General features: G+C 48.2%; 2 protein-coding genes across 4 annotated transcripts in view; one reads left to right on the top strand and one right to left on the bottom strand.

The window, feature by feature from the left end:
* The window catches only part of Hps1 (HPS1 biogenesis of lysosomal organelles complex 3 subunit 1), a 26,585-nt gene extending 7,439 nt beyond the window's left edge, over positions 1-19,146 (bottom strand). The window contains exons 1-13 of one of the 3 annotated variants that reach the window (XM_087907879.1): positions 19,072-19,146; positions 17,695-17,779; positions 17,260-17,518; positions 9,671-9,808; positions 9,302-9,444; positions 8,206-8,314; positions 5,640-5,800; positions 5,248-5,365; positions 4,634-4,732; positions 4,409-4,478; positions 2,449-2,498; positions 1,137-1,304; positions 863-1,042 (exon numbers count right to left, since the gene is read on the bottom strand). In XM_087907879.1, coding sequence (XP_087764005.1) covers positions 863-1,042; positions 1,137-1,304; positions 2,449-2,498; positions 4,409-4,478; positions 4,634-4,732; positions 5,248-5,365; positions 5,640-5,800; positions 8,206-8,314; positions 9,302-9,444; positions 9,671-9,808; positions 17,260-17,454 — 1,431 coding nt within the window. In that variant the 5' untranslated portion in view covers positions 17,455-17,518; positions 17,695-17,779; positions 19,072-19,146. Of the gene's footprint in view, positions 1-862; positions 1,043-1,136; positions 1,305-1,447; positions 1,802-1,829; positions 1,956-2,448; positions 2,499-4,408; positions 4,479-4,633; positions 4,733-5,247; positions 5,366-5,639; positions 5,801-8,205; positions 8,315-9,301; positions 9,445-9,670; positions 9,809-17,259; positions 17,519-17,694; positions 17,780-19,071 lie in introns of those variants that run through there. The other 2 variants (XM_087907881.1, XM_087907880.1) reach the window with 2 other exon arrangements.
* On the top strand, positions 18,026-24,446 carry LOC125412254 (uncharacterized). The gene is made up of 3 exons (XM_085693957.1): positions 18,026-18,516; positions 22,515-22,634; positions 23,172-24,446. Exons 1-3 carry the CDS (start codon positions 18,340-18,342, stop codon positions 23,196-23,198), a joined length of 324 nt encoding a protein of 107 aa, XP_085550083.1. The 5' UTR covers positions 18,026-18,339; the 3' UTR covers positions 23,199-24,446.

Here is a 24,446-nt window from a genome sequence, read left to right as displayed (position 1 = left end):
AGCCTCAAGGGATTCCTGGCTGACTCTTCCCAAAGTGAGAAGTCAGCATTGCAACAGCTGTGTGCCACCACAATGCTCAGGGCACTGAGGATACCATGCTGCCCACTGACAAGCCACTATGATGCCCATGGTACCCTAGGATACCGAGCTACCCGCTAACAAGCTACCACGATGCTCAGGGCACCTAGGATACCATGCTGCCCACTGACAAGCCACTATGATGCCCATGGTACCCTAGGACATCGAGCTGCCTGCTGACAAGCCACCAGGATGCTCAGGGCACCTAAGATACCATGCTGCCCACTGACAAGCCACCATGATGCCTATGGCTCCTAGGATACTGTGTTGCCCACTGACAAGCCACCATGATGCCTATGGCTCCTAGGATACTATGTTGCCCACTGACATGTTCTGATCTAGAACTCTGCCACAGGAGGGCCTCGATGGGCGCCCGTGATGGCCTGCTCACCGAGTTCCCTACGTGCTCCGTGCTTGGTCTCCACGCAGTCCTACTCTCCATGAGGCCAGCTGGGAGTGGGCCCCATGATGGGCAGGTTCTGGCTCCATTGCTCATGGGCTGGCCACTCTTGGCTACAGTATGACTATCTAAGCAAGCCCGTGCCCTGTCTAATGCACTGGGATTACAATTTGTGTTCGACCAAATTTCTCTAAAGAGGTTCTGAAAATGTCAAGTCCAGCTATTTGGTTTTTAGCATTTAATGAGGACAACTAGGGCCACAGACTGAGGCAAACACGGACAGGAACCAGAGCTGTGTGCCCCTTATCTACTGGGGGCGAACTGGGCCCACTGCCAGTCCTGTCTCTTCTCTGAAGCCGGGTACATACAGCGTCTGGGTCCTACCTGAATCTCCTGCCCAACTCTATTCTTGATAAACTTGTCCATCTTCTGGCGCAGGTCTCCAACAAACGGCTGGGACCGCAGGGCACTTCCGGGCTCCTGACCTTCCTTCAGCTTCTTCTCCAGCAGGGAGAAACCATCTAGTAGTTGGTACAGGACCAGGGCCAGTGAAGTGCTGGAACTCTGCCAGGGAGAGTGGATGCCAGGATGGAATGGGGCAACCAATCAGAGGCCAGCAGGCCCTGAAAGGTGCCAGGGTGGGACTGCAGCTCTGTACCTTGGTCAGTAGCACCATGGTGATGCTCGGCCACAGGGGCAGGCAGTACATGGTGTGCGGCACTAAGGGACAGTAGTTTTCTTTTACATTGGCATCCAGGAAGATCCTTCTGGGGCTGGGAGTTTCTGGGAAGGGTGGCACTAGCCGCTGGAGGGTGTCCTCAGCTGTCTGTGGAGGAGGAAGGCCTGTCAGTGTGGTGGAACGAAGGCCCAGGCTCTTCTGTAACTTGGGCCCACCTACCCGTGGCTTCCATTTCTTGCCCAGCCTATAAGTCACAAGGAGCAAACATGCCTAGTTTCCTGACAACCCACCCATGAGGTCTCCATGCTGGTGAAGGCGCCCTAGCAGCTCCCATTCTCTCTGCTATCTGCCTCTTAGCTTCTGCTGGGCTGTTTTGTCCAATCAGGATTGGATGTCATGATGGGTGGGGGAGGTGCGGGGGCTGGGTGGGCAGTCGGGGCCAGCCCAAGAGACACAGAGTTGGGTGAGGAAAGTTCTGCTTTCAGAGAGAGGAAGGAACTTTAACATGCTTGGTATTTCAGTCACCCTCAGAACATTCCAACGGCCCTCCATACTGGGGAAACTGAGGCATAAAATAACTGTGTGAACAATACTCCAGCCTGAGGTGGGGCACACAGGGGCTCTGCATGCAAAAGAAATCTTTTAGAGAATTAAAGAAATCATTAGAGATACCACAAACATTTCTCTGCAAGGAGGTTCTAGTTATATAGAACAACAGAAAGGGGAGTCATAGGCTGATTGCTCCGGGAGATGCTGAACATGTGCATGGATGGATCTCCAAGCACCCCCACATGCTGACAGGCTCTGTGGAGACAGGAGAATGCCTCAGTAGAAAGGACGATAAAGTACAGTGGGCGCCAAGTGTGAAGAAGAAAAATGCACACAGCATGCACACATCGTCATGCAGTGTGTGTGAGAGAGAGTGCATGCGTGTGCGTAAAATAACAATGACTAGAAGGAGACCCCAAGAACATTCTCCATCTTCGAGGGGGAACTGAGTGACACCCAGTCTCTTCTGTACTTGACTTTAATTATTTCTCACATCTAAAAATAAGAAAGATATCTAAACTTCAATTTTTTTTAATACTTAAAATTTAAGTTGGACTTTCATTTCCAAGAATGTGGGGGAGGTCATCTACTCTGCTCTCCCCAGCCCTGCTTCCGTGCTGAGCTGCACTAGGGAGCCTGAAGGAGGCATGGTGCAGCTCTGGCTGGTGGGGTCACCCAGAAAGGAAACCCCAGTCCTCGGCATCCCAGAGTAGAGGTGCCCGAGAGGACACAGGAGACTCACCTGAAGAGCAGCGGTGGGTGGGGTGCCACCATCCAGCCAGAGGATGCTACCTGCCACAAATGAGAACACAGCTAACCATAGACACGGTCCCATCTCCCACGCCTGCAGTTAGGGGGTCTAGATCACTGACAGCTCAAGTCATTTAGCCCAAAGCACTGGGCATGGCAAGGCCATTTCCTGTGGCTGTAGCCCCAGAAAGCCATTCCCGCAGAGCTCCGCAGTGCCAGCTGAACTCTGCATTTCCAGGGTAAAAGCAACAGGGACAGAAATTTCCTGCTGGGAACTGAGCCGGTGGCAGCATCTGGAGGGGGCACATTCCTCAGACCCTTCCTTGTCCTCCACCCGCTCCTTGTTTCTGCTCTCTGTTCCTTCAGGTGGCCTACACAGGGAGCAGCACCCGCCACCCTGCTCAGTTATTCACACACCGAGCTTGCTGAGCACCTATTGTGTGCGGGGGGGGGGGGGGGAATTGAGCTTGATTTCCACCCTGCGGAGCTCGCCAGCCTATTGAAGCCACTATGTATTTGAAATATTGCATGTTTGTAGTATTATCCTCTCTTGCACTTCATTGCAAATAACCCTCATTTATAAGCGCCCTCCCCCCTCGGGTGGCCATGCTTCAGAGCTGCGCACAAGGCTCTGGCATGTTCGCACTCCCGTTTACAAATGACTTGCACAGCAGCCATCCATTTGTAAATCAGGTGGTTGAGACCCAGGGACGCACTTGCTCCATTTGTAAGCTGGGAGTTCCGTGCTCGCCAGAACATCATGAATGTCACTGAGGCATACAAACCTGGCCACCCAGAGAAGGGGGTGATGGTGGTACTGGGGAGGGTCATGATGGACAGGGAAAGATGGTCAGGTGGTGTGCCATGAAGGCCAAGGCCATGCAAGGCCTGCAATCACACCGTAGGTCATGGGATAATTAGTGAAGCTAAAGCTGGCTAGGGACCCTACCCACCCCCCAGAAACAAGCTCAAGCACATGAATCATTCTGTAATCTCTGGGTCTCCCAGGTGTCCTGAAACCCAGTTCAGACCTAACTAAGGCTCTGAAACACCTAACTCAGTGTGAGCAACTTTAGCCATATATGTTAACCACTTGGGGTCCTTTGTAAGAAAACCCTGCACAGCTCAGCCTAATTAAGTCAGAATCTCCACACAAGCTCGGCTTAGGTGGTTTGGGAAGAGCCCAGGGGAGTCCAGCTGCAGCTGGGGCTGGGATCACTTTCTGGTTCAGCGCACACCACAAGTCCCCTTCAAGGCACACAGGGCTCACCTGCGTCCAGGTCTGAGCACTGACTCAGCTGTGCTGAAGCTGGCTAGGGCTGCTAAGTGCAGCCAGGGCTGAGAGGCACTGGTCCATGGAAGGTACAATAGTCCCCAGTGTGTCCCTTCTGCAAAGCCAGCCTTCTGTCGTGTGGGTGAGCCATAGGGTCTCCTTTTATCCTATGATCTCGGTTCTTTCCTGGTGATGGTGACAGCCTAGCTTTTGGCTTATCTCCTCCTCTAAGCAATGCTGTGTATTCAAATATCAATTTGAATATTAATAGTGTTAACAGTACATTTTTACTACTTACTCACAGATCTTGGAAAAGCAGGTAAGGTTAAAAAAACCCACTGAAACTGAATACTTACACTCTAAAATGTGATGGACCCAAGTGGTCTATTGTTTAACTTTACTTACTAACTTAAATATTAATTATAATGAAGATAGAGGAGACAGAGAAAACACACAGATGCAGTTTTAAGAGCTCTGGGGGCCATTTGCACGATCTTAGCAGTGTTTGGATTCAAGCTGGGGTTGATGGGGAGGACCGCCCACAGAGCTGAGTAATTCCAGTCAGAGTGTGTTCAGCCCTTCACAAGCGACGAGGACACACTAACTCCCAAGACACATTCTCTAGGCTGAGGACTGGCTTCTGCCCCATGATGCCATCCACCCGCTCCATGGGCTTCACCTGAACTCTGCTCGCCTGGGGACGGAGCAGGTGTGAAGTACTCCTCAGTGAAGGAGACGCTGTCCGTGTCCTGGGAAAGATGTCACACTAGATGAGGGCCAAAGGCCAGGTGGCTTCTTCCAGCTGCTTCGGTTGAGCCTGCTCTCCCGGGGAAAGTTGGAAAGGCCTGGCCTGGACAGAGGCAAGACGGGGCTACCCTCTTTCCTCCCAGCACCCAGCACATACCGTCTCCTCAGAACTCCTGGTGGGGACTGAGGTGCTCTGGCTTCTAACCTGCTGCACTGGGATGTTTTGGCTGCTCAGAGGTCTCCTCTGGGGGAAAGACTGTGAGAACACCAAGGTAATGCAGTCAGCGAGGTTGATCTGGCTGCTCCCACAACCCTGCCTCCCAGCTCTTTATAGAAGCCCTCCTCCCTGCCATGCTCTGTGAGTGAGCCTGGGGACATGGCCCTCCTGCTGTCCAGGGTACTCTGATCCTGGAAATTCTGACATGTTGGTATCTGAACCAGCACAACCTGGTACCGCTAATGACACGATCATGTGGCAAGGCTAATAAGATGCTAGGCTCTATGTGGCCTGTCTCCTTTACCTCTTAGGTCCCCGCATAAGTGACACCGCCATGTTCCCGGTTTCCCCACTGCACAGAGGAGGAACTCTAGGCTCTAAGATGGCAAACGCTTCAAGCTCGGCTCACACCACTAAGGGGAAGACCCAAGCATCAAACAGGACCAACTCCCCAGATCTGCACAACCTCTAGACCGCCCCTTCAAGAATTCTCCTTCCATCTTAGAGTCAGAGGACAAATGCTCCTCCCCCTTCTCCTTGTGCTGCCCTGAGACCTGAGGGCTGTAGTCGTCTTTGTCATCTTCTTCTGTGGAGTCTTGGGTGGGCTGGAGGTCCTGAACGAGAAGGATCAGCGCCAGGAGATCGGCCGGGCGCAGGGTGCTCGCACCATGGCTGCAGAGACAGAGCAGGGCAGCCTGTGAGCATGCCACTTGTATATCTCGCTGGAGATATACAAGGTTTAAAGATTAGCCTATTAACTGTTAAAATCCAAGTTTTACATAAATAAACAAAAACTAGCAATAGACTCTAAGCGTTGGTTAGAACCAACCCCAAGAAGGGAGTGGGATGAGGTTTGAGACCCGAGCCTGGGACAGGTCTGGGCTGTGAAGATCCTGCAGACAAGGGTCTGGGAGGGTTGTGGGTAAGGTCAGGGCCCCAGGGTCACCTGGAGTAGAAAGCCAGCAGCTTGCAGTGCACGAGCAGAAAGGCATGCAGGGCCTCCTCGCTGCCCCGCTCAGGGCTGGAGTTGACAGCCTGAACCACATGTCGCTCAAGCGTCTCGATGCTCAATTCACAGAGCTGGGGGTGAATCAGCCGCTCCACTGCCTAGCCAGGGATTGGCAGCAAAGGAAAGCACGTCAGTATGTCAGCCTGTGCTTCATCCCCTTAGCCCAGTGGGCACTAAACGTTAGATGCCAGGTACGAGAAGCTGGCAGACTAAGATGGGCGATGTCAAGTCTGTGTGGCTCCAGGCCCTAGTAGAGGAAAACAACAGTCAGGAAACATGGAAACTCAACTGTAGCATGTGCCAGCCAGGAACACGTGACACTGAACTAGCTAGGAATAGTCAAGACCCACTGACATAGAGTGTTCGAAGAAATGTCCCTGAGGAGATGACTTTTAAACTGGTATTGAAGAAACCAGAAAAAATGCCAGACAGAGCAGGGAAGAAGCAGAAGGCAGTGGCTACAAAGGCATGATCTGAACAGGCAGTCTGGAGAAGTTCTGAAGTTCAAATGAAGAAGGAGATAAATCTATGAACAGTTAAAACATTTCTCAGGGCTGGCAAGATGGCTCAGCAGATAATACACCTGCTGCCAAGCCTGCTGCCCCAAGTTTGGCCTCTGGGAGCCCCACAGGGGGAGGAGAGAACTGACTCTCGCTGGTCCTCTGACCTCCACTGGCATGCGATGGCAGCCGTGTACCTGCCCACACTCACACATACATCCACACACACAAAACAAACAAATGTCAAAAAGTGAAAAGCTTTTCACAACATATTATCGACATAAATGAGGAGGTACAAAGGCATTTTTCATCAGATTGCTGTGTCGTTGTCAAAGCCTGGTTGCATTACACACTCATCAGAGCTGAGTCTGGACCAGCTGCACCTCAGATGCTCAAAGGCTACGAGTACATTATGCTGACCTAGACACGAGTGTTCCTGAGACTGATGGATGGCCCATGTCACCGCTGTATAGTGAGGGAGGTCTGTTAGGAAGGTGGGTCGAGACGGACACGACAGATCTCCTGCTCTGGCAGGTTTGGGGAGGGGTTTGGATTTCATCTGAACCGCATCAGGCCTTTTCCTGCAGCAGCCTTTCCTGGTGCCCGAGAGAGAGCTGGCCACGCCATCTTCTTGCTGCCACAGACTTTAGTGGAGAGGTAATAGGGCACCAGGCCACTCTGCTGTGTAGTTAGAGTGTACGTATGCTTGGTTTCCTCTCAAGGGCAGGGAGTATCTTTAGGCATCACAGTATGGCCCTCCTTCTGGCACACAGTAGGTTCGTTTCTTGGCAGATGGAATGAGTGGGGCTGAAGGGTGAATGTTTTCAGATCCACTTCCAGTTCACGGACTCTCTTCTGCCGAGTCTCACTTGTTCTTCAGCGTAGCCTGAACTGTTTCACTAATCAGCTTTCAGGTCTACACCACCTGCGAGAGTTCTTTTTTAAATCTGCCTGGCCATTTTGGAATCTTTTACAATTTCTATTTGCGGTGTTACTTCCCATATCTTCAATTTTTAAAAAGATTTATTTATTTATTATGTATACAGTGTTCTAACTGCATGTATGCTGCAGACCAGAAGAGGGCAGCAGATCCCATTACTGATGGTTGTGAGTCACCATGTGGTTAATGGGAAATGAACTCAGCAGCTTGGGAAGAGCAGTCAGTGCTCTTAACCTGAGCCCCGTCTTTAGAAGTTTTATTTTGTATTTTATCTATAATTCCAACTCCTTGGTATCCAAACCTGTTGGGAATTGATTGCCTGATGTCCCGATTCTCACTTATGGTAGCTGAGTTTCTTGTATATCTGACTGTCTTTAACTATGAACTATGAGCACATTTTACACACACACACACACACACACACACACACACGAGAGAGAGAGAGAGAGAGAGAGAGAGAGAGAGACAGAGACAGAGGACACATCCACCCACCTCTAACTTAGTAGTTTTCAAAGAATAATGAGATCGCACAGCATCACTGCGTAGTTGTTAGAGCTGAAACTCTGCAGCACCTGTTCTGGCTCAGCTGAACAAGAATCTGCGTGAGTGAGGATGTTCTGCCCTTCATGAGCCCACCTGCTCACTCTGACAGATGTCATGAGTGAGATCCACAGAGGGACCCTGTGTTTGCCCTCGAGGGAGTGGAGAGGATGACTGACCAAAGCCACCTGTCTTACTTCCTTTTCCTGCTCACTGCTGTCCATTCTAGTTTAAACTCAATGTAGTTTTCCCCAGGATGAATGAGGTCAAAGAGGCCATTTTCAGAAGGTTCTGTGATTTATCATGAGCCCCAAATATTGGCCTGAAACTCTCACCTAGAATCTAGTTGCTCACTATGGGAAGGTACACTGGAGTACCTTGGGCAGAAAGAACAACAGGACAGCTGGGAGAATTTTGGGGTCCACCTATCCTCTTGCCCATTATGGTCAAAACATGGTCTTGCAGCTGGACACCTCTAGTGACCTGACACCCCCGAGGCCTGACACTCCTGGGTCCGAGTCACCTCCACAGCAAAGCTCTGCTCCTGTTCCCGCAGGTGGCTGTATGTCCCCAGCAGCCTCTGGAAGTGCTTCCACACTCGGGCACGCTGTTCCAGGTCAGGGGGGCGGAGCCTGGGAAAGAGCCAGGGAGAGCAGGGGTCATCTCTAGCCCCGATCCAAAGACCCTGTCCCGGGTCAGCATCAGAAGCCTGCAGTGAGGCCAGCAGTGCACAGAGAGGTTGTGAGCATAGACAGGGAACAGAGCTCAGGCCCCAGGAGGAAATGTTTCATTCCTGGGCTCCTTCTTGTATAGATATATAAGCCCACCTGGGGGTGGGGATGCAGCTCAGATAGAGTACTTGCCTGGCATGGGTAAGGCTGGGAGTTTGATCCCCATATTGAAATAGATAATCAATCAATCAATCAATCAATGGCAGCCAGAAGGAGGCAAGAAGGCACCTGCGTTTCCTAGGCTTCTGATCTACACAGGGCCCTGTAAATAGAGAATCTGGTCTACACTCAGGGTAAATCAGGGGTATCGGCCAGCCCCGCCACTGTGGCTGTGTTAGGCACCCATGGCTACAGCTCTAGTCTCTGTCATTGATGCCATAGCCTCTAGGGCTAAAACAATCTATGAAAACAGTGCTGGCAGATCCAGAAAGTGCCTCGTTGATGCACATGTGCTCACATTCCTGCAAAACTCACAGCATTTCAAACCATGTGACTTCCCATTCACATGAGTGAATCAGGCAATCCGGACTCCTACTCCTTTGGGCCCACCTTTCAACCCACCCTTCTCCATGTATGGGGTGAAGTACGATGCCACGCTCAGCCACTGAGGCTCTGAGTGTAGGCCCCGTATGCCACCAGGTTGGGGGAACTGTATTTTTTTTTTTTTTTTCTGTAGAGAGTTTAAACAGCTTCACAAAAAAGTCAGAAGGGATAAGCTAATGACAGATCACTGGCGCCGGAGCACCAGGCTGGGATGCTGCCACTAACACGCTAGGTGGCGCTGGGGAGGTTGTCTAAGGTCTCTGCCCAGTTTCCCCATCCGCAAAAGAAAATCAGAGTGGATGGTCGCCAAGGCCCTTCTGGGCTCTGCCGAGGCCAGTGACTCACTCCTTCCGGATGAGCTGGCCGTCCACAGTCACCAGCCCGAAGTGCACCTCGAACAGGTACTTGAGCACACACAGCTTCCTCCGGAGGTCCCCCTCGCTCTCACTCTGGTCTCCATTGATGGCGATGAACAGGCACTCTCCAAACTGTGGGCAGTCACCAGTGTCAGTTGGTCCCCTGGGGACCCCCTTTGCCTTCCAGGTCTCAGAGGATAAATAAGGGGAGGGCGAGGCCCAGAGGACTCTCCTAAGCTGTAGATTCTGCTTCCCAAAGAGCTGTACAGTCCAAGGCAAGAAAGAGGCACCCGGGCTCCCAAGGACTAGACAGAAGTGGACCGTGGGTGCACTGAGGGCTGCAGGGCCATGTACTTACCAGATGCAGGACATAGAGGTGGTTGCCATTTTCTGTGGAGAAGCTGGTGTATGTGTCTGAGAGCTTCTCCAGCATCGTCATGGAGGAGATGATGACTGGGGCCAGGAGGGTGCTGAGCTGGTCCTCCAGTGCAGGGAGCTGCAAGGGAGCAGACAGAACACTGCCTACCCTGCAGGGATGCCTGATATTCAGACACTGCCTACCCTGCAGGGATGTCGCCTGACACTTGGACACTGATACAATGTCTGCAAACAAGGTGGGACACATTCATAGCTTGGACAGTCTGAAAGTGTGCCAGATACTGGGGATAAAGGAACAAACAAGACCCAGGTCTTCGAGCAAGAGACCCACAGTGTTGGACCTGTCTGAGGGGTCACTACAGCCCGGATGGGGAAGGTAGGAGGAGAGATTGCTCCAGACCTTGTGTGGTGACAAGGAGGGTGGGCTCAGATTAGTGACTGTGTAGCTCAGAGTCCAAATTCAGAAGGAAACATTCAAGTAGGTATGTCTGACTGCAGTCAACAGGCCACATGTGCCCAGAGAGAAGCAACGAGTGCCTGACACAGAGCCACCAATTTACTTAAAACAAGAGGGTAGTTTGGGTGAATTTTCTTTTCTTTTGCAATTCAATTGCATGGTTTATCAAGCATAAACTTGGCAGATACTATCTTGTCACGAGGCCAGAAGGTTGGATAAACCTGCAAGACACTGAGCCACATTTCCCCCCTAGAATCCTTGGAGCAGCTAATTGAGAGCTCCGAGACTCCAAACATATCAACATCTACGCCATTTGTAGTCCTGGCCTACCTCGGGGACTTTATTCCCAGAAAACAAACATGTGAACAAGCACGTTCACAACAGCAATTCGAAATCCCAAACAGGGAAAACAGAGAAATGACCAATCCTAGAGAAATAGCTAACTAAGTACATCTAAACCATAGTTTCTTAGACTGGAGGTCACAATACTACACAGGCTTGACTAATCAAATAAACGGGTTACAAAATATCTGGCAACAGTAACAAGGTTCTGGATGTACAATTATCAAAACTAATTAAAAACAAAAAGCATAAAGGGTCAAAGGCAGCTCTGTCCTAACACACCAGCCTGCTCTCTGTCCCATGCCACGGCGCCATGAAGCACCAACGAACACAGCCTTTAAACACCCCAGTGCAGATTCGAGACTAGTGTATGTTAGGGATTTTAGTTTTTTTCTTTACTGTACACACCAGTTTTCTGTTTTTATAGAAACATAATAACATAATGATTTACTTATGGAGGACAAAGACTTAATATTTCTTATTGCCATTCCTGCACATATAATAAATTAGTCTACTTCAGACTGTATTGTGTTAGAATATTTAATTTTAAAAATAGATATTGGAGTGATTGACTTTAATTTCATAAAAATAACTAGATAAATTTTGATTTGGTTTTAGGCAGAGTTAAAATGGAGAAATGGCAATAAACATACTTCTACTATTTTGTGCTAATGTTTAGGTGAAGTGCTGTTCTCGGCATCGACAATTATAAAATCAAAATATCAATCAGCTTAGAAATATTGAAGATGCTTTATGTGCTGCGATACCAAACAGCATGGGAAAGCTTAATTAGCTTTTAAAAAAGATTTTATTTTAAACTTGTGTGTGTGTGTGAGAGAGAGAGAGAGAGAGACAGAGTGAGAGAGAGAGAGACAGAGAGAGAGACAGAGAGAGAGAGAGAGAGAGAGAGAGAGCATGCAGGAGCTTGCTGAGGCTAAAGAGGGCAGCAGATACCCGGGGCTGGAATTACAAGTGGATCTGAATTGCCACTGTGGATGCTGGACCTGAATTCAGATCTTGAAAGGAGCAGTTAATGCTCTTAACACTGAGTCATCTCTCCAGCCCCAGGCTTTGGTCCTTTGTAAAGATAAATAAGCACACTCATGTCATTAGTGCTTAACGTTGCTCTCCTCTTTCATTAGTGAATTTATATGTATACAAATGAATTGTTTAATTTTTTAAATGATCTATTATCAGCAATTGTCTGATTCCACATTTATTCTACACCTAAACGCCAGGGACCACATAAAAATTCTGTTGTGCAAAGAGGTTGCAGAAGAAAGTTTCTGAGGTTCTTAGCTAAGGAGAAGAATCCATATAGCTACTTAAAATAACACTGTTCCAACAACATGGAAAATCCCTCGGACACAGTGTATATGCTGAAAGGGCCTTGTTAAATTGTTAAATGACTGCCTCCAACATAGGTAGGAACACTTACTTGCAATTTATTCAAGTCCTATTGCCTTCCTTAACTGTTACAGATTAGATTGAAAGTCAGTAAAATAATCTAGACTGAGTGCAGTAACTCCCCCTACAGGTAGTAGATTTTTCTACTGAGAATATTTTGTGGTGGAAGGAGACCAAAAGTTTTCAATATATAGAGAGTGTAAAGGAATATTATTGTATATTACTTGATAAGTTGTAATTGTATCAAATAATTGGATAAAGTTCAATCAAATATAGATTATTTTACACAGTGACAGCTATCTAGGATATATATATAGTATATATGTGAATGTGCATATGTGTATACATATGTATAGAATATCTTTATATTTAGAGAAATAGTTCAGTGAAGATATATTTATTCATATATTGGAATATAATGGTAACATTAAGAATTATGTTTTTGGGTTCATAGCAAAATGCAAAAATGATTTGATAAAATAAAGTGAAAAAAGTCAAGAAATAAAGCTGTGAATGTGGTTGATCCCTGCTATAGAAAAGGTAAAGACCCAAAGCAGGGAGTTAAGGAGCTAATGGAGCCCGGCGATGGGCTTGTTAGTTCTTCAGAAACTACTGTGCGCTCTCAGGCTCCCTATAATAACGTCCGTTATTCAGCAGAAACCAAGTGTGTTATGCACACAATCAGACCTTGAGGACGTGTTCCTTTACACTAGCTACTTAGGAACTGAAAAGTTGGGACTTTGTTCTTGTACCAGGTTTTAATTAGGAGAAAGAACTGAAATATTTATTTTCTTTCTCTCTTTTTTTTTTCTGACTTTTTTTTCTTTGACAAGGTTTCTCTGTAATCCTGGTTGTCTTGGAACTCGCTTGGTAGACCAGGCTGACCTCGAACTCACTGAGATCCGCCTGCCTCTGCCTCCCGAGTGCTGGGATTAAAGGCGTGCGCCACCACTGCCTGCTGAAATATTTCTCATAAAATCTTAAAGATTAGATGTGGATGTGTTAACTTTTAAAAATGAAAGTGACAGAGAGACAGGACTGGATATTAATTTAGAAAATCATCCGAATGGCTGTGATCTCTCTTAACAAAGGACAAGGCACTGGCGACTGGTGGTGAGGGTGATGGGGTCAATGAAGGGCATCAGCTCAGCCAGGCCTTAGCCTCATCCCTGGCTCTGGGGAGCAGCTAGATTGTGTTGCCAGGACATCATCACACCTCTAATAAAAAAATTATTCCAAAATTAACTCTGAAAAAATTCAAAATAAATGACTCTTGTGAAAGGCAGAATTAAATAAGAGAATATGGTAGCCATTTCTGAGTGATATTAAATGAACTATCCGGATGTCCAGATACAGAAAAGCTCTCAGTCATACTTTACACTACATTCAAGTGCAAAAGGGGTCATTGGGACTAATATGAAATCCAAAGCTAACTCTGTCATGGAGGTGTATGTCTGTAATCCCAGTACTTGGGAGGTAGAGGCAGGAGAATTGCAGGTTAGAGGCTGTACCTAGTGAGATCTTATCTGAACAGAAACAGGGACTGGAGGTGCTTCAGTAGATAAAGATGCTTGTTACCAAGCCTAATGACCTGAGTTTCATTCTCAGGATGGCAGAAAGATCGACTTTCCCCAAGTTGTACTCTGAGCACCACTAATGGGCGGTGGCATGTGCACACATGCACATGCATGCACACAAGCATGTGCACACATGTGCATGCATGCTCACAAATAAATAAAAGTTAAATAAGAATAAAGCAACAATCTCCCAAACCAAAACAAACCCTAAACTATACAAATTCCAGGAGAAGATATGGAGAAAATTCTTTGTGATCTTAAGTCAGGCAAAGATTTCTTAGATGTGTCAACAAAAGCATAATAGGTAACTGCAAAAATGGAAGATTGTGCTATCAGAAATAAAAACGCGCGCTCTTTGAAGGTACTCTCTCTCCCTCTCTTTAAAAGCTTTTAAAAGAAGCTTTTACTTATTTTATAGTATGTGCATTATAGGACACAAAACGAGAAGCCAAGAACAAAGCCACCCAATCACAAGCAGCTCAGCCTGATGTGTCCTAGATCCTGCCAGTGTGGATACATCAGGTGATGGAGCTCATACAGTGTGTACCACGCTCTCCTCACACTGTGAACATTCACCAACTAAAAGCCCCACACTACATGAGTATTTGATAACTAAGAATACACCACGCCATCTCAGTCTGTCAGACAAAACTGTAATCCTGTCTTCCTTGGTAACAAAAATTTCATAGAAGACAAAAATGGCAGCTGGTCTCTATACAGAAGTACTGGCAAAGTTACAATTAAAATTCTGCATTCCCCCAATGCTCAGCTTACAGGGAAACACAAAGCAACAGGCAATACTAAGCGCAACATCCCTAAGTTTATCATCAGATCTGTGTACTAAGACATGAAGAAGCGTGTTCCTGCTCGATAAATGTGTTCCTATGGAGTACTGAAGATGTGCCTATGGCAGACGTGTGGCAGCGGTTCTCAGGACGTCAATCTCAGCACAGCGCGGCACTGCAGTTCTCAGGCCGCGAGCCTCCCTCTGCCCATCCATAGTCAGCCTAGCAGCAGGAATTAACTCACACTGCCCAGACACGGCTCAACAATTGCATGTTCAAGAGGAACGTTCTGCTATTTCTGCCATATTCACTAGCTATACTTTTAACCACATGCTCTCCTTTAGGACACTTAGAAAGTTCAGATGTTGTGGGATGAACTTTGTGCACAACACACAAAAGCACCTGCCCAGACATGCACACATGGATCCCTGGGTACACTTGTAACTGCTTCTAGATGTGGTGGCCCGAGCTAAGAGCTCTTCCCTGATCCGACCTCTTCTCTGCACAACTCCAGTTCAAGGTGATGCTGGTCAGAGTATTACCAAGGCCACCCCCAGAAGACAGCCCTCTTTGAAGGCCTCTTAAGAGCATGAGAGGAAATGTTTGCAAAAGAGATCTAATTAAAGACATGCTCAAACTATGTAAGAAATTCTAAAATCTCAATAAGAACAACTTGAGAAAACTGATCTGCTGTGGGATATTTGTACGCTGTGTGAACGTGTATTGCTGTGATTTGTTTACTAAAGAGCTGAATGGCCAATAGCCAGGCAGGAGATATAGGTGGGACTTCTGGGAAGAGAAAGAAGGGAGGAGATAATCCAAGTGCAGGGAAGGCTCCAGGAGATACAGAAGAAGCAGGATGGACAGAAGAAGCAGTACATGACAGGATATAAATGAATAGAAATAGATTAAGTTATAAGAGCTAGTTAGAAACAAGCCTGAGCACTGAGTGGTGGTGGCTCACACCTTTAATCCCAGCACTCAGGAGGCAGAGGCAGGCTGATCTCTGAGTTTGAGGCTAGCCTGGTCTACAGAGTGAGTTCTAGGATAGCCAAGCCCTGTTTCGAAAAACCCAAACCCAAACCAAACCAACCAACCAAACAAACAAACAACCCCAAAAACCAATCAAACAAACAAAAAAGACAAGCCTAAACTAAGGTTAAGATTTCATAATTAAATAATGTCTTCGTGTCATTATTTGGGAACTGGCTGGCAGCCCAAAGGAAAGTTTGATTACAGAGATCAAATATGGGGAACAATATGGCAAAGTAGCACATGAAAAGCCTCCCAGAGGATGAAAAATAACATATGGGATTCTAGCCAACACCTATCAAACTGGCTAAAATTAAAAAGAATAAACAGCAAGTAGCATCCAGGCCCTGGGCAGTGGCTGGTGGGATATAAAATACCTCTTCTGTGGAGAGCTGGGTGTTTTTCTTTTTCCTTTTATGTGTTTTGTGTTTTACCTGAATCTGTGTGAGGGTGAATGTCTGTGTGAGGGTGTCAGATCTTGGAGTTACAGACAGTTGTGAACTGCCATGTGGGTGGTGCTAGGAATTGAACACAAATCCTCTGAAAGAGCAGCCAGTGCTCTTAACTGCTGGGCCATCTCTCCAGCCCCAGAACTAGGAGGTTTCTTAAGGAGTACAGGGCCTGGAATATGCTATGAATATGTTTTGCTACTATTAGTTATTAAAGAAGCTGTTTCAGCCAGTGGCTTAGTAGAGTAAAGGCAGGCAGGAAATCCAAACAGAGGTATAGAGAGAAAATAAGCAGAGTCAAAGGTACGCCATGTAGCTGCTGAAGGAGAAAGCCGCCACCCACCAGTCAGAACCTTACTGGCAGGCCACAGTCTCGTGGTGATTCACAGATTAATAGAAATGGGCTAATTTAAGATGTAAGAGTTAGCTAGAAATATGCATAAGCTATTGGCCAAACAATTGTAATTAATATAGCTTCTGCATGATTATTTGGGTCTGGGTCTGGGCGGCTGGGAAATGAACGAGCAGTCGCCGCCTACATGGAGAGATGACTCAGCTGTTGAGAGCATTTGCTGTTTTAGCAGAGGATTTGATTTCTAGTCCTAGCACCCACATGACAGTTCAGAATCATCTGTAACTCCAGTTCTAGGGGATCGGCTCCTCTCTTCTGGCCTCAGTGGGCAACGCATGCACAAGGCGCATACACATGCAGGCAAAACACCCAGGCACGTAAAACCAAAAAACACTCACTGAGTCCCAACCCACGTAAAGATGTATGTTCACAGTCAATGTGTTTATGTAATCAAAAGCTGGGAACTAGCTAAATGTCCACCAAGAGGGGAAGGAAGAAGTGAATTGTGGCCCATGGATAGGATGGGATGCTGCACAGAAAGGAGAGAACTAAGTGACTGCGAGTGCTAAGATGGATGAAGACACAACAAAGAATCATGCTGAGTGAAAAGAGCCAGCCCAAACCAAACACAGCACAAAACAAAACCCACACACACGGTGTGTGAATCTTCTAGATAAGTCTACAAAACATACTCATCAGGACAGCAAGGTGCTTACTGGTTCTTAAGGAGTTACAACATTCAAAAAGAGCTTACAACTTTTGGCATGGCAGGCAGTTCAGTATTTGTGACTGAATCACAGATATAGACGCATTAAATCGTAAGCTCTAAGTCTAGTATATCTTATTAGAGCTGTTACGAATGCATGCCTTATGCGGATGCCAAGCTTTTGGGGTAGAGAACCTGTTATCAGGTTTCCCTGATGTGTGGCTAAAATTGGCCTCCTTTCCCGTCACTGGCCTAGACCTTTGGTGAGGTATGAAATCACAGTACTGAGACCACCAAATGGTTGCCTCTGCTGTGCAGGCGACTCAGCCCTCCTGATAGCCGGGCAGAGGCCCTGCCAAGCCCTCCTGTGGGTCAGGAGGAGGCTCTGTTGGCTCCTTGCCTCAGGTGGTTTTGCAAGGCTCCTCTCCCACTCCCTCCTGAGACAGCCCATCCTACACTTACCTCCTCCTCCTCCTCATTCTCTGACTGCCTGAACTTCAACCTGAGGCTCTCCTCAAACTCCTCATCTGTCCAGTGGAAGAGCACCTCTGCGCCCTCGGTGGCCACCAACACGCACTTCATCTTCCAGGGAGAAGCAAGAGCGAAGGTCACAGATGCTGAATTCAGCCTGAGTAGGAGCCGAAGCCCGTGGGACATTCACGGAGCCCTCTGCTGCATGCCAGCCACCGCCGCGAGAGCCATTCTGGGGTTTCGTTACACCCTAATGAAGTAGTGACATCAGGATTGGGTCCAGGGAAGGTAGGTGGGTAAGAGAAGCCAGACAAAGCCCACAGTGGTTCAATCCACTACCCTCATCCTGCTTTCTACGGCCCCAAAGTGGGTGCTGCCCACCTTTCCATCCCCCCACGCCGACCCCAGGAGAGGAAGACCATTTACCTTGGCGAGGAATACTGCAGAGTTTCCAAGGAGCTAGATTCAGGCCAGTTCAGGGTACAGCAGAGCATCCTTGGTGCTGCAAATGCTTAAGGCAGAGAGGGTGTGAAAGTGTGCAGAGACGCTGTTCCCCACGGCTGCCTGTTCCCCACCGCTGCCTGTTCCTGAGAGTGGACAAGCTCCTTGAAGGGCTGAAAAGTCACAGGTTTCCCCATTGTGGGAACCATGAGCTTGGAGAGCCCTTTATGTGGAGCAAGTGTCAATGACATCCTTCCTACTTCCTACTTCCTCTGCTGCAGGAGAGGTCTTGTTCTATATACTCGGTGTCACTCAAACACTCAGTGTCACTGAGCAGCCCCAGGGAGCTTGCTGAGAGCGAGCAAAATGAGCAGGGATGGGAAGGTGCCATAGACTAACAAAAAAGCATCAGGGTTTGGTTCCGGTTTGGGCTTTCCTATGTCACATTCAACTCTGAGCTTCAAACTCCCACTGGGAGACCAAGGAACAGATCCTCGCTTGCACCTTCCTCCCGGGCCTTCCTACGGTTACAGGGAGAGTCACCCGGACCCAGCCAGATCAACCTCAGGGCAGTAGGCTGCTTAGGGATAGGAATGGTGTTTGGGTGTCATTCTTATTTCCCAGCTTCAAATGGCAGGAGAAACAAATTCACTCCAGAATCCTCCCTGTTTTGATAAAAGGCAAGAAGAATCTGAAGCCAAAGAGGAAGGTTTGCTCCTGGGAGTTCAGCATCTTCTGCAAAGAAACTCTGAGCCTGACTGCACCACCCTCAGACTTGGCCTCGATAACAACTTCCTGGAAACACGGGTATGCTTCTTGGTGGGCATCAGGTTTTACTGCTACAGTAATTATCTTCAAAGGTTGCAAACCTCACTTTCTAACTTTTGTTCTCCTTATATCTTGCTCTAAAAAGAGGGAACTTGGAGAAGGGCCAACCTGAGAAACTCTCCTGCATCCGCTTTACCACCCGGACCACAGCAAATTGCCCCTGTGGCCCCTGTCCGGTCTACCACAGTCCAGTGAGGGGTGGGGGCGAGGGGTGGGGACTAGGGCCCGTGATGCTCAGACAGGAACAGCTAGCCTAGGGTGGCACCGCGTCACGGCGAGGCTCCGCCCAGGAGCTGCTTACTTAGCACTTCAACAATGTCACCCTCAAATCCTCACGCCCCCTCCCCGGATCCCCGAATTTCACGGTGACCAGAGGACTAAGGCCTGGCTTGCGGCGCCCGCTCCGAAAGAGCGTGAGACTGATGCCGTTCCCAGGGACCCCCGTGCCTCTCCGGGCTGGGAGGCCTGAGCGGCGGAGGTGCCCACCGAGGGGCGACCCAGGGAGGCTCTCGGACACCCGCGATGTCCACATACCAGATCAGCCGCTCTCAGCATCCAGCATGTAGCCAGCCCGCGGCGCGCTTCCGGGTGGAACCACGTGACCCAGCCACATGACGGGGCGTGTTGTGTAGGTTCGAGCCCCGCCCCGGTATGGCGTTGCTCTTGCTTGGCATTGCCCTTGCCCCGGAGGCCGCTGCTCTTGCTGGTCACCGTCCTGGCGAGCTGCGGGTGCTGGGTTGCGGTGCCACATTCTCCCTGGCATCAGGAAAGCCAATAGAGGCACCTGCTGCGTGCCAGTGACACTGCTTTCAGAGGCCTTTCTGCTTGACGTAACTAAAGGCATTCCTCTTAGATTTACAGAAGGGGAAACTGAGGCCCCATGGAGAACCAACTTGCTGAAGAGGGTACAGAGCCTAGGTGTTCTTGCACTTCGGCCGGGCCCTTCCCAGTCTCTAGTTTTCTTGCTGAACCTGGTTGTGTGTGAAAGCTGCCCTTTTGTGGGTGCTATTTCCTACTTACCTGAGCAGGAGAGCCCAACTGCCTCGCGCGTGCTGTAGTTCCTTGATTTACAGGGGTTCCCAATCCGACTGAGGGTTGCATACACATTTTTGTTTGTTTGTTTGTGATGAAATGCAAGTCACTATTGCCAGGTAACATCTACTAGAATGGTTATAAATTTTTTATGGATAACAGTTATTCAAGTTTACAAGCTGTGCGTGAAACGAGAGGAAAACACATCACCGAACTCAGCAGGATAGCGTTCGCAGACAGCAGGCCTCTGGGAGGGGGTGCCTATGATGTGATTGTACTGTGTGGTGGAGTGTTTTTTGTCTTGAACTTGTGATTGCAACCTATTTAGATTTTGTGTGTATTTGGCGTGAAAGGGCTGGATGCCTATTCAAGTACTTATTGGGTACCTTGGTGCAGCTGAGAGACTTTGCATACAGCCCAGCAGGGGAGCAGATGCCATCCACAGAGGGAGCATTAACACCCCCACCCTGAAGCACAGAAGCCAAGAATGAGTGCCTCTGCCCCTCCAGCTATGCATGGTTCAATCCAACAGAGCATTGCTCCTGCCCCCTCACCACCCACTCTGCCCAGCCCAACTCCACCACACAGCGCAGTCACATCGCAGGCACCCCCTCCCAGAGGCCTGCTGTCTGCCAATGCTGTGTTTGTTGACATGTTTTCCTCTTGTCTCAGTTTGTAAACTTGAATAACTGTTACCTATTAAAAATTTATAACCATACTAGTAGATGTTACCTGGTGATAGTGGCTTGCGTTTCACCAAAGACTAGTGAATGGTGCTGATCCTCTCTTAATGTGTTTCTCTTCATTTGTGTATCCTTTTGAAGTTTTTGCTTTTATTGATATCTATTTTTATCCACTTAAATTGTCTTTATTATTGGTTTGTAGGAATTCTTTATGTTTTAGATTATGCATACATATCTATATTTAATTCCCATATGTGGTCTGTCTTTTTACTTTATTTATGTGTGTGCGTGTGCATGTGTTTGTGTGCATGTGTGTATGTGTGTGCATGTGCCTGCTCAATGCCCTTTGAGGCGCGGACTCTCACTGTGCAGAGCTTACCAATTAGGCCAGACTGGCTGGCTAGCAAGCTCCAGGAACCCATTCTCCAGGATCTAGCACTGGGATTACAAACACAGGTCACCTCATCTGGATTTTAATGCGGGTTTTGGGGATTGAACTCAGGTTCCTGCACTTGCAAGGCAAGGATTTCACCAGTGATGACATCCCCTGGCCCTATCTCTTTCTTAATGCTGTCATTTGAAGTGTCAGGGTTTTCAGTTTTGATGTAATTCAGTCTAATCTATTTTTATGGACCAGGAGAGCATTTGATCATTACACACTCCAATTTGCCTCTCTCTCTCTCTCTCTCTCTCTCTCTCTCTCTCTCTCTCTCTCTTTCTCTCTCTCTCTGTGTGTGTGTGTGTGGTAGATGTGTGTGTCTCTCTCTGTGTGTATGGATGTATGGTAGATGTGGTGTGTGGTAGATGTCTCTCTCTCTCTCTCTGTGTGTGTGTATGTATGTGTGGTAGATGTGGTGTGTGTGTGTGTGTGTGTGTGTGTGTGTGTGTAGGGGTTGCCCATGAGTGCACGTACAGAGGCCAGAAGATGATGCTGTTTGTCCTGCCCTGTCCTTTGCCCTTATTTTCCTGGGATAAGGTCTCTCCCTGAACATGGAATTTGCCACTTTTTGGTCAGACTGGCTGCCAGCAAACTCCAGAGCACCCCCTGCTTCTGCCCTGTCCCCCAGAGTTGGGCTTACAGGCATGTGACCGCTACTGGCTGGAGAGTCACACTCTGATCCTCATGCTTCCATGAACACCTAACTCAAAGTCATCCTTTTATAGCCGAGGACTCTGAGGGCCAGAGAGTCTCAACAGTAAGTCAATCAGAGCTGCCATGGTCTCTGGATGTGGACCTGGCTTTTGGGTCTCCAGTGCCCCACTTGCCCACTTTGTGGCTTGTTGGGGAGCTCTGTCTTCTCAATTGAAATGTTCTTTTTTGGTGGGAGGAGGGGTTTGTGAGGCTCAAGTTCACAAAACTTAAAAGCCTTAGGAAGCTCAGTAGACTATAGGATCCCCACAGTTCCTCCCCAAGGTTATAAAAGCTGGGGTGAGGAGACTTAGGTGTCACTGCCTCCTAGGGAGGCTGCCTTCAGGGCTTGCTCTCTGGCTGGGTTGTGTTTTCTGTGATGCCCTTGCCCGTGAGTAGCCCATGCTCTGGATGTCACTCCGGACAATTTGCTGGCACATGAAGCTAGACTTTGAGGGAATAATTTCTTCAATCTGTTGTTGATGCCTTGTCTTGGTTGAACTGACCTTATTACATCTTTCCAGAAAACATCACACATTACTTAGGTTTTTAAATTATGTTTTAGATATGTCCAGTAGAGAGCACAGCATCCAGTACCAGCGTTCACCAGTGGAACAATGCAGATTTTTCTGATAAAATGAGCTATGAACCAGGACTGTCACAACTCGAGGAGTGGGGCGGGAGGAGAAGAAAGCTCATGTAAATCACTGTGACTGTGTAACAGGTCCTGTAGATTTCGAGGTCACCACACAAGCAGTGAGAGTCACTCGATGGTCAGCCAGCTGTGGAAGCTGTGCTGTTGATGCATTCCCCGTCTCCCAGCCCTCTTCAGCGTTTTGTGTTTCGTTTCCGCCAAGCAGAGGTAGGAAAGTGGCTTTCTAGGCAAGGACTTACTTTCTTTTTCTTTTTATTTAATTTTTTATTTAAGCAGCAAATACTAATTTATGTAATGTTAAGTTCTCCCCAAACCCCACCATTTCATCATGGCTAACATGAAGGACTTTATTTTCTACATCCTATTCCTAGTTGGGCCAGTGGACCTGAGCAGAAGGGGTGTTACTGCTAGTGCCAGGTCAGTCTCCTAACCAACTATTCTCACTTGAGTCTACATTCTTTCTCTCCTTGTTTGTTAGCGACTCATTGGTACCCATAGGAGCCTTGAGGGAAGGATGGCAGTGGTCCACGTCGGTCTGGATGTGAGTGACTATGGAGCACAGCCACTGCCCCTCGCATCACCACCAGCTCAACTGCAGGTGAGTTATGAACAGGAGCTAAGCCTTGGTCACGACAGCCACCAAGATTATGAAATTTACGTATTATTATAATCCCATCTTCCTTAACCAATACATCAATGACATCTAACTTGAATTATGAAATATAATTTCTACTTCTTATGGCTGAGGCAAAGCTTGTTGGGAGGGAGCAGGAGGACAACACCGTGAAATCCAAGGCCTCAGGGTGTGTTAGTGTTCAGGCAGTCAGACTTAGGGTCCGGGTGTGGAAAACCGCTGCCTCCCTCTCCCGGACAAAACACCCTGACAACAGAAAGTTAAAGTAGCCATGTTTTATTTCTCACAAAATATTACCTAAAAATAAAAACGACCTTATGGACTCAAACTCCCCGCAACCACCAGGTTTGCATAAAGCACACTCTAATGTGTGTTCCGGGTGGGAAAATTAACAGCTGTTAAAATCTCTGCAGACACAGCCTTCGCCCGGAGCTGCTCCTGCGCTCGTTTCGGTAGCTTCCAGATGAGTAAAATTAAGCTTTCTTTCTGTTCTTCCCACAGTATAATTTATTACATAACACAACTTGAACAAGAACCCGCGGATGTTTTCCTGAATAATAATTAGAAGAATAACGTTCCTGCTGTGGGCTGTCAGAGGGTACCCTTTCCACTGCTGGCTCACAGAATCGTGGGAAGAATTCATGAACCAGTCAAATGGAGACTGCTAGGCTCCTCCCCAATGCTCCCAGCTCTCACAGGGGCTTCTCTGGTTTAGAAGAGAGTGGTGATGACGTGCTTGGTTTATTCTGATGTTTCTGAGTGGAATTTGCAAGTGTTTGCATGTACTCTCCCCCTAGGCTGTTGCTTTACCGTTTACTGTTCAGTGTGGGCAGATGCAGACTTCCAAACCCGAGTGATGGAGAGGGGGAGACAGGGCTGTGGAAGTGTTGGTTGGTTCTGCCACCGACCTCCCAGGACGCAGAAATACCCAACATCATCACACTCACTGGCTGGCTCACTGTGGTGGGAATGGTCCTTAGATTGCTCTACAGGGAAACCCAGAGAAGCTGAGTGGGGAGGCCACTACAGGCCATGGTGAGCCTGGATGCAGAGGTTAGTCATGGCCCTCCTTACAACGAAGCTGCTCCTGGACTCCTTCAAACCTGAGGTCAGCTGCTGTCCAGGCAGGCGAGTGAGTTCTCTGAGGGAGGTGTACAGGGAGTTATGAAAGCTAGCTGGGGGCAACAGGGAGTTGAGGAAAGGGTGGCTGCTGCCATGTTAGTGGAAGAGTGTCATCTGAGCAGCTTTGGACATTCAGCAGAACTTGTTCTAAGTCTGTTCTGTCCTGTTTATCTGGATGGGTGTGTTGGCTCCTTCTCTAACCCTCCTGGTGACAAGAGAGTCTAAATAGTGCTGAGAAGAAGGCATCCCAAAAGGAAGGGCAGTTCCTTCACTCTGAGTGTTCTGGTTGTTTGGGCCTTACACTAGGATAGCTCACCTTAGCGTTGCTTCTATTTGGAATACTTCTATCTTTCCAATGGACAGAGCCTATGAAAAGAACACAATCCTAAAATTGAACTTTTCACTCTGTCTTGGAACAGCAGATTTCCTTAAGTGGGATCCCTCTTGGGGACAGAGTGGCTGGCCAAAGGGAGAATGTGGAACTAGAAAGCAGGCTAGTGGGAAGAAACAACCAGCGGGGAGCACACTGGGCCAGTAGGGCTGACTGGGAGGAAGCTCTTCCTCCTCGCCTTCTCGAGACAAATCACTATCACTTTGGGTTGCTTTGTTTGTACCGCAGAACACTGAAGCCCTCCCATGTTCCGGTGTTCTGAC

The sequence above is a fragment of the Myodes glareolus genome, chromosome 7 (assembly GCF_982192425.1).
Source record: "Myodes glareolus chromosome 7, mMyoGla1.1, whole genome shotgun sequence".
NCBI lineage: Eukaryota > Metazoa > Chordata > Mammalia > Rodentia > Cricetidae > Myodes > Myodes glareolus.
Note: the sequence above shows the minus strand (reverse complement) of the source record. Positions and strands in the feature narration are given on the sequence as shown.

What these genes read in the sequence shown, in the direction of transcription:
- LOC125412254 (XM_085693957.1), top strand. Translation starts at nt 18,340, where the DNA reads ATGGCAGGAGAAACAAATTCACTCCAGAATCCTCCCTGTTTTGATAAA. An exon ending in ACAACTTCCTGGAAACACGG is followed by an intron (nt 18,517 to 22,514) that starts GTATGCTTCTTG and finishes CTTGTTTGTTAG; the next exon opens with CGACTCATTGGTACCCATAG. An exon ending in CACCACCAGCTCAACTGCAG is followed by an intron (nt 22,635 to 23,171) that starts GTGAGTTATGAA and finishes TTCTTCCCACAG; the next exon opens with TATAATTTATTACATAACAC.